This window comes from Agelaius tricolor, unplaced genomic scaffold (genome assembly GCF_023055355.1).
Source record: "Agelaius tricolor isolate 1412-34295 unplaced genomic scaffold, bAgeTri1.0.p SCAF_8, whole genome shotgun sequence".
NCBI classification, from domain to species: Eukaryota; Metazoa; Chordata; class Aves; order Passeriformes; family Icteridae; genus Agelaius; species Agelaius tricolor.
The window spans coordinates 3,622,922-3,631,902 of record NW_027269268.1 but is presented as its reverse complement, the minus strand read 5'-3'; the positions used below and the strand labels follow the sequence as shown (position 1 = coordinate 3,631,902).

Genomic DNA, 8,981 nt, shown 5'->3' with positions numbered 1-8,981 from the left:
TGGGTGTGTCAGCGGGAGCTGGCAGGAGCACACGCAGTTTTCCCCAGCTCACTGAGATCCGGGGCTCAGCTACGGCTGAGGGTCCCCCCAGAGAACGCCTTCTCTCTGTGCTTCTCTCCTGAATTAGCCTTACCTACCTCATTATAGAAAGCTTGGGTGAATGGGAAATCCTGAACCAGAGCAGCAGTACGGAACAGGAAACAGAAACTAAGTAAAACAGGAATGAACCATTCCGAGTCAGGCTCCAAATACATCCCGGGAAATTGAAACGCAAGCAAGTATCTTAAAGCTAAGCCTGCTCAATTATTATTGTGGACAGGATTCCTCTGAGAAACTCTTGGGGTTACATGAGGGGAAAAGGTACCTAGCACACAGAGCAGCTGAGCAGGAGGGAGGAGGAAGGTCTGCAGGGGCAGGAGCAACAGCGCTCCAAGGACACTAACAGGGAGAAATCTGAGTGATTGGTCGGTACAAATATTCAAAAGCTGCTGCCGACCAAATCCAACTTAATTTGGGGAACCAAATGGCGTAACACAAATCTGGGAGTGACACAGCATAGCTGGTTCTGCTGAACACCTGGCCCTGACTGTCAGGGTGGATTTTAACCTCCCTTCATCCCCATCTTTTACTTCACGAGACACATCTCTGCCATGGGACAGCCCCGCATACTCTTCACACCATTTGGTTTAATGAGACCAAGGACCTTTGCCGGAGTCTTCCCAGCACAGGACTGGCTGGGAGGGCCAAGTGAACCAGCATTCCCCTGTGGCACACTTGCCTGCACCTTTGAAACCAAAACTCTTACTGTTATACCTGGGGAATCAGTGCCTTACCCCCACTACTTTTTTTTCTTTCTTTTTTTTTCTGTCTTTTTTCTTTTCTCTCCCCCCCTTTTTTTTTAATTAAAAAAACCATTTAGGAAATGGTTTTCCAAGCAAAAAAAAACATTAAAAGCAACTGGTAAACACCATACAACTTTTCTTACTGAGGCCATGCAAACTTTTGGAAGTCTTTCTTACCACTAAGACTTTTTTGTTACTTCCCAGAGTACACAGGGAAGCCCCCAAAATGCTAGTAACCATGATCTCAATTAACCAGGTGTTGCTCTTGCACAGTGCAATTGCAATTCCCACGGAGAATGACAGCCCTCAGGGTTGTTTGACCTGACAGGTGTGGTCTTGGCCTCCTTCACTGAGATTTGCAGCCTCAGGAATGCCTGACTGGCCCAAAGGCACATCTCTATTGTTTCAGACGGCTGAAGGATCCAGGGGCGCCACAGGGAGTCTCCATGTGTTCAGAGGTTCTGAGGAGTCCTGGAGGGTTCCGGAAGGGTCTGAGGCACCTCAGGGCTTTGAGGAGTCCAAGGTACCTCAAGGGATCCTGGAAGTCTGAGAGGTCCCAGAGGAACTGAGGCAACCCAGTGTGTCTCAGAGGGGGTTGTGAGGGTCTGAGAGCTCAGAGGGGCCCCAGGAGTCTGAGATGCCCTGGGGGCTCCTGGCAGTTCTGAGGGGTCTGAGGCACCCCAGGGCTCTGAGGCGTCCAAGGCACCTCAGGGGGTCTCTGAGGTCTGAGGGCTCTGAGGGGCCCTGGGGGGGTGGGGGGGGGAAGGTTCTGAAGGTCTGAGAGATTCTGAGGACACCAGGAAGTCTGAGTCTGAGGCAGCTCAGGGTCTAAGGGGTTTGAGGGGCCCTGGGAGGTTCCAGCAGGTCTGAGGGCTCTGAGGGGTCCCGGGAGTCGGACGGCTCGGAGGGGTGCTGTGAGGTGCCCCGGGGCGCTCCGGCGGTCCGAGGACGCTGAGGTGTCCCGGAGATCCGAGGAGTCCGGGGCGCCCTGAAGGACTCTGAGGCAGCTCTCGGGCGCCCCCTAGCGGTGACTGCCGGCGCATGACGGGGCGGAGCCGCGTCGTGACGCCATCGGCGCGCGCCGCGCGGTGACGTCATCACAGTCGTTCCCGGCGCCGCTCCCGATCCCGATCCCGGCCCCGGCCCGTGAGGGCGGCTTGGGGCGGTCAGATGCGGCGGCGGGCAGGATGCACCAGAAGCTGCTTCGCAGCGCGCACTACATCGAGCTGGGCAGCTACCAGTACTGGCCGGTGCTGGTGCCCCGCGGCATCCGGCTCTACACGTACGAGCAGATCCCGGTGTTCCTGAAGGACAACCCTTACATCACCGATGGATACCGTGCATACCTGCCCTCCCGCCTGTGCATCAAGAGGTGAGCGTGCCCCGCGGCCCCGGGCGCCCCCCGGCCCCGCCGCCGCTCATCCCCGCCCCGCCTTGTGCCTCCTCTCACTCAGCCTCTTCATCCTCTCCAACGAGACCGTCAACATCTGGAGCCACCTGCTCGGCTTCCTTCTCTTCTTCACGCTCGGCATCTACGACCTGACCGCCGTGCTGCCGGCCGCCGGCGCCTCCCGCGAGGACTTCGTCATCTGCTCCGTCTGCCTCTTCTGCTTCCAGGTGGGCGCCGGCTGCCGGCGGCGCTGAGCCCTCCCGCGGTGCGGGCACAGCGCGGGCCCGGCGGCATCGCTCCGCGGGGCAAAAACCGAACGCAGCTGGCACAAGAGAGAGTCTGTGATAAACGAGTGCGTTTGTCCGGGCCGTGTGTCAGAGCTGCTGCAGCTTGAGGGGGCCTGACGCGGCTCCAGGTGCTGCTGGACACGGCCGAGCACCCTGGGATTCCAGGGATCAGCCGCGGCCCGATGGTCGGGAAGGGCAGGAGGGCTGGTGGCCTCACTTTCTCCTTATCAGAGGAATGTGTTTGCCCAGCAGACTTGAGTCCTGTCTCCGGTGGGCCCCTGCACCTTGTGAGAGCACAGAGAGCTAAAGGCACCAGTGGTGTTCTCTGCAGGGTACAGGATGCCTTTGTACAGCCACAACTGGTTCTAGTGCTCCTCCCTGCCCCTACAGAAGGCCACAGAGAACCAAACACTTCTCAAGGAAAAGATTTTAAGGCAGCCTAGGAGCAGACATGCAGCCTGTGCCTAAGAGTTAAATTTCTATGTGTTCCCTCAGTCAAGGCACACAGTGAGTGCTGGGCAGTCAGGGCAGATCTGGGCTTTGGGCTCTCCCCTGTACTGGTGCGGATGTGTCTCCCTGGAGCACTGCCAGCTCTCTGGCCTCAGGAGCCCACTTTTGCTACTTGTACAACTGGTTATCATGGTTTGCAGTGTCCTGCTCCTCCTTCCCCATGCCAGAGAAGCTTTATGGTTGGCTGGCAGGGATCACAAGTGCCTGCACTGGGGTGCACTGCACAGCACAGCTGCAGGGCTGGGGCTGGCTGTGCTCCCTGCTCCTTTGTAAGGAACTAACCCTCCTCCTCTGGCACTCTGCGTAGGTGTGTATGCTTTGCTCAGTAGGATACCATCTGTTCTGCTGCCACCGCTCCGAGAAGACCAGCCGGCGCTGGATGGCGCTGGATTACGCGGGCATTTCCATCGGGATCCTGGGCTGCTACGTGTCAGGCGTGTTCTACGCCTTCTACTGCAGTAACGTGAGTGGGGAGCAATGTCCTTGCAGGGCTTGGTTCCTGTGCTCTCACTGCAGTTTCTGTGCTGCAGGAAGGGGGTTCTGTGCAGGTGTCCAAGGAGAACAGGTGCAGGGAGGCAGGGATGGGAACTGGAACATGTCCCTCTGACCTGAGCTGAACTGTGCTGGCTGAAGAGACAGGCAAATGCAGGTTTTCCTTTCCAGCTGTTGATTGCACAAGCCTCAGGAAAATATTTAAATTTCTCTCAAGGCAGGGAAACTTTACAGGTCCTACCTGTATCCAGTGACTGAGGCTGGTCATGGGATGTGTCCCATCACAGGTACTTTATTCAAACAGTATTGCCCACGAGGTAGAAACAACCTTGTTTTCCCTCCTTTTAATAGAGGATGAGTAAATGAGTTCCCTCTCAAGGCCTGCCCTGGACATGGCTGTCCAGGAGCTGAGCTGGACAGGTGAGGCACAGGTGTATTGAAACATTTGGTGCAGGAAGTGCTTGGAATGAAGGATGTGGCGCCAGGTGCCCCCCAGGAGCAGTCCCCTCCCCTCAGTGCCAGCTGACAAGCAGAGGGCCTGCACTCAGACCCACAGCTGGTGCCCACCGCAGGGACAGGGTGAAGCACTGCCGTGCTCAGTCACTGAAACCTCCTGCCCAGAGCTGACTTCTGCACGCCACAAACTTGCCTTTGTTTCTTTGTGCCCTCAGTACTGGCGCCAGGTGTATTTGATCACTGTGCTGGCCATGATCCTGGCAGTGTTTTTTGCTCAGATCCACCCCAGTTACCTCACACAGCAGTGGCACAGGCTGCGCTCCATCATCTTCTGCTCCGTGTCTGGCTACGGAATCATTCCCACCATCCACTGGGTTTGGCTCAATGGAGGCATTGGGGCATCCATTGTACAGGTAAACAAAAAAAAAAAAAAAAAAAGGAAATAAGATTCCCTTTTGCTTTTCATTTTCCATCTTCCTTGAGTTCTCTTACACTTGGGAAACAGTGGGGAAGCAGGAGGAGTTACAATTCCTCTAAGGACAGAATTCTTTTGGTCAATACAATCCAAATGGGAACACTGAGAACTCTGTTGAGATGGGACAGACGGCTTGGGAAGTTTTATTGTGCTGTGCTGCTTGAAAGCTGCAGGGTGGGAAGGAGAGCAGGATCCAGCTGTGTCCGTGCCTGGGCAGGGAGCAGCCTGTGTGGGCAGACCACACCCTCGCCAGGGCCGGGGGCAGGAGCTGAGGTGCCTGTGGAGCAGGAAGGAGCCTGTCAGGCTGCAGGAATGCTCAGGGCTGGCCGCCTCCACAGCTCCAGAGGGCAACCAGGAGACACTGGGATGATTACTTGTCTCCTCCTCTGTTCCCTATGATGGCAGCAGAAATCAGCATTTACCTGCTCAGCCCTCTGTCTCCTACACAATCCTCCTCTAACAGCTCTTTCATGTTACTATTTTCCTGTTTGTTTCACTACTTGGAATTACATTGTGACAGCAGCAGCCCAGCACAGCCAAAGGCAGTCTGGTGTGCCCCAGTGTGAACCAACCTGAAATCAGTGCAGTTAGCCAGTAACACCTGATGGTGCTGAAAGAAACATTTCCTTTTCATAGTGAGCACAAACTGCACACACCTGGGCTGGCCTGGATGGATGGCTGTCCATGGGGTGAGGGTTCAGCCAGGTCCAGAGCTGCTGTGGAATGTGGCAGAGCACCACTTGGAAATAGATGTGGCCTTTATACATGACACTTCCCACTGGCCCTCTAAAAATCATCAGTAGCAGTTGTGCCCCCACACTTCCCCATCTGGCTTCTCCTGGGATAGCAGGATGGAGTCTAGGGTACACATTTTGTTTCCATACTTCAGGAAAAGGGCCCACTTTTGGTAACAAAACATTCTGCTAACAAGATGCACCTGGTGGCTGAGTTGCTGGTTGCTGACCCCCCACTGTGAGCAGTCCTGTGTGCAGCTGCTGTGGTCCCAGCCTAAGTGGGATGTGCAGTGCAGGGTCCCTCACCCTAGCTGCTCTGTGCAGGCTCAGGGGAGTGGCAGGTGACCTTGCACAGACACATGCTGTGCCTGCTGAACAGAGAATCTTGCATGTAGAAGCAAGAAGCTGGAATAAAAGAGGTTTCTTTCCACTCAGGCTTTCCCAGAGTTTGGCATGTGCATCCCCATTGGATCTGTGCATAGCTAACACAGGCAGGGAAGGAAGATTCAGTGCTGTCATGCCTTTTCCTTTTTTATCTTTAGAGACATTTTTTTCTGTTTTTGCCTTCTAACAGAATAGGAGAGCTTGCTTTTCTTTTGCAGGAGTTTGCTCCGCGGGTATTTGTCATGTACTTCATCGCTGCTGTCGCTTTTCTCTTCTATATTTCCAAAGTTCCAGAAAGATACTTCCCAGGTAGGAAATTCTCTTCTGGCTGTTTTCTTTTCTTCAGTTAAGCTTCCTACGGTGTCCTAGTCCTTGCTGTGGGTCCTGAACTTCCTGGGAGAGAACAGGCTGACCATGTTCCCTATGCCGTGTTCCCATACACAGTAAAAGAGTGAGAGGAGGCAGACAACTTCCCTCAAGTTCATTAAAGAACTTTCCCTGTCACCCCTCAAGGGTAGGGTGTGGCAGAGCTCTGCAAGAGACTGAGTGCTGATTGCACTGCACAATGTGGAATTGTGGTGGAACTTAACAACTGAACTCCTGAATGTCCCTGTTCTCCCTCACAGGCCAGCTGAACTACCTCGGCTCGAGCCACCAAGTGTGGCACATCCTGGCAGTGGTGATGCTGTACTGGTGGCACCAGTCCACAGTATACATCATGCAGTACCGACACAGCAAGCCCTGCCCCGAGTACAGCGCAGACCTGTGAGCCAAGGTACGGCTGCTGCCATCGTCGGAGGAACAGGATACCCCAACCACAGGCTTTGGGAATGCTGGCCTGAACCTCAGGTCACTGTCCCAGAGTGGGTCCTGACTGGTGCCAGTAAAAAGCAGGGATGTGATGCCAGGCACTCTGCTCACCTGTGCTGCTGCATTGGATGAGGCTCTGGGGAGCTGCTGGGCCCTTGAGCAGTTTTAGAGCAGGCTGGACTTAGTCCTGCCAGATCCCTTCCAGCTCTGTGTCACAATCTGAGTAGTCTCAAACCATCATCAGTACTTGTCCTTAAGTAGCATTTTCCTCAGGCTTTTGTCAGGTTTTCAGTCTGCTTAGCATTGATCTGGATGTTGTGGAAATCAGATGAGTTGCCAATTACATGTGCACAGTGATTTACCTCGTTTCCCTGCTCTATTTCAGAGGCAGCATGAGAGGATTGGTGACTCTGGGGGCCCCACGTGAAGAGCTGTGCTGTCAAGGACTGAGGCAGTTCCTTTGCTGACTCCTGGGCTGTTAGCCCCTTGCCGGGACAGAGTGTTACTGCAAGCTTTGATAAACACAGCAGCACTGCCTGGGTTGGAGGGGCGTTTCCTTCTCAGCCAGTTCCTGCCCTGCAGTCAAGCACCAAACAGCTCCTCCTGGAGCAGGACAGCGGGAGGCTGAGGTCACTCGGCATGCAGATCCCAGCAGGATGTTTTGTTGCTTGGCAGACGTGAATGGCTCAGCCACGGGTACTCAGGCCTGGACACCAGGTTTTCAGCTGGTGTGCACAGTTAGGAGAACACTCCTGGCAGCGTGCCTGTAAAATTGTTGGAACTGTGGGAGCTGGTCCTGGACCCAAACCACAGGCCTGTGGGTCGTGCATCCTTCAGCCTTTACAAGGAAGATGTGTTATGCTTCAGGATTGGCACAGGAACGCATGAACTGGAATTCAGTGGATTTCTGTCCTGCTCTGGATGACCTCTTTCCCATTCCCTGGGAGATAACATGATATCCTGCACACCTAGATCTTCATTGCAGATCTTAAAAATAGCCCGCCCCAAGGAGGGGCAGGGTTGTGCCATTGCTTGAAGAAATTTCTCTAGATCCCTTCAGTAATCTGGAATCAGTATTCCAGGAGTAGCACTAAGGCTGCGTGTCCATGTTTGTTGTTGTTTTGCAATCAGGGAACCTGCTGGGGCTGCAGATTCCTGACTGTTGGCCTTTCCCTATGTGCAGGATGATACTGCACTCACACACACTGCTGTCCAAAATGACTTGCTTTCACAATCCTGCCACCGTGCCAAGGCTGCTTGGAGTTTCAGGATGTGTTGTAGAACCTTCCCTTATGAAATGAACACCAGGGAGCCACAGAATACACTGGTTATCGCACAGCTGCTGCCCAGCACCATTAAGCTCCAGGGGTGCCAGTCTTCCAAACAGCATTAAAATCCTTTGGACTTCTGGGTTAGAGGCAAGGATGCTGTTGGGACAAATCCTAAGTGGCTACGTCCTTGTGGAGAGGGCTTCCCCCAATGCATGAGGAGACGCTGGCTCTGTGCAGTGACTACCCCAGGGCAGGCACGTTCTGTTGGTTGCCCAAAGCTGCCTCCCTCTGGGCTAAGGCAGAGGAGCAGGACTTGGTTTCTGGTCAGGGCCTGTCAAGGAGACATGGAGTGGAGGTGGAAACTTACAAACAGGCACCTGCACTCCTCGGGCACAGAGAAGGCAGGATGGGAACTCCTCCTGATGTGCTGGACAGGGATGCTGTCTGTTTAGGTCAGAGGGTGGTTTTGGTGCTTTTCTGTTGGTCTTTTTTAACTCCAGAAACAAGTATTGGCAAAACTGACTCTGCATTAATGATTCAGCTCCCAGAGCTTTCAGCCTTTCAATGTAAACACTGATTTTTTTAATGATTTTTTAACTTGACAGCCAAGCAAGTTTCAAGTGCACTAATTACTACTACTGAAGCCTGACAAGGAACTTGCAAGTGTAAAAGTCTGTTTCCAGTGTTATGTGTACAGTAATATCCCAATAATGTGTCTGTAATATTACTGACTTGAGCATTTGCTAATGTATTTTTATAATGGAAACTCTTAACTTCTCCAGCAGTTTTCACCAGATAAGGAAACTGATTGCCAAGCTGTGCATTTTTACCTGACACAATTTATCAAGCTGCATGATGATCTTTGATGTACATACTGAACTTATAAATAAATTCCAGTTCATTGGCTTTTTCTTTGGACTAACATCATTCCTGCACCTCATGCAGCAAAACAACCGATGTCAATGGCTCAGCCATCGAACTTGTGCCACAGACAGGGATTTTTGGGGGAGACTCTCTAGCTGAATTTGCTGATGAACTTAGCTTTTCAGCCTACTACCAAGTACTCTTTATTAACGGAGGCCTGCTGCTGCTGTATCTGTTCTTGACCATTTCCATTCTTACTTCATCTCACCCAAGAGTAAAATCAATACAGGGAGCATCCAAACACCCTGCTCCAGTAAACAACTGCAGGAAGGGGCTCACACCACATTACAGTTCTGTCCACAAGTACAGATCTCAGTCCAATGCCGTTGGGACCCACATGACCTTTCTGCAGGAAGACTTTAAGGAGTAACACTGAAGTAAAGGATTTTCAACCAGTTGGACACAG

The 8,981-nt window shown here is 53.1% G+C and overlaps 1 protein-coding gene across 3 annotated transcripts; it reads left to right on the top strand.

Annotated features, from left to right (window-relative positions):
* Positions 1-1,927: 1,927 nt before the first annotated feature.
* PAQR3 (progestin and adipoQ receptor family member 3) lies at positions 1,928-8,557 on the top strand. 3 transcript variants are annotated; one of them, XM_071431398.1, is made up of 7 exons: positions 1,928-2,214; positions 2,297-2,459; positions 3,337-3,492; positions 4,193-4,390; positions 5,789-5,879; positions 6,197-6,345; positions 6,766-8,557. In XM_071431398.1, the coding sequence occupies exons 1-6, from the start codon at positions 2,030-2,032 to the stop codon at positions 6,337-6,339; spliced, it is 936 nt and encodes a 311-aa protein (XP_071287499.1). In that variant the 5' UTR covers positions 1,928-2,029; the 3' UTR covers positions 6,340-6,345; positions 6,766-8,557. The 3 variants fall into 3 exon arrangements, with proteins under 3 accessions (XP_071287499.1, XP_071287500.1, XP_071287501.1); XM_071431400.1 differs by having other exon boundaries at positions 2,082-2,214; positions 2,319-2,459; XM_071431399.1 differs by lacking the exon at positions 6,197-6,345.
* The last annotated feature ends 424 nt before the right edge of the window (positions 8,558-8,981 follow it).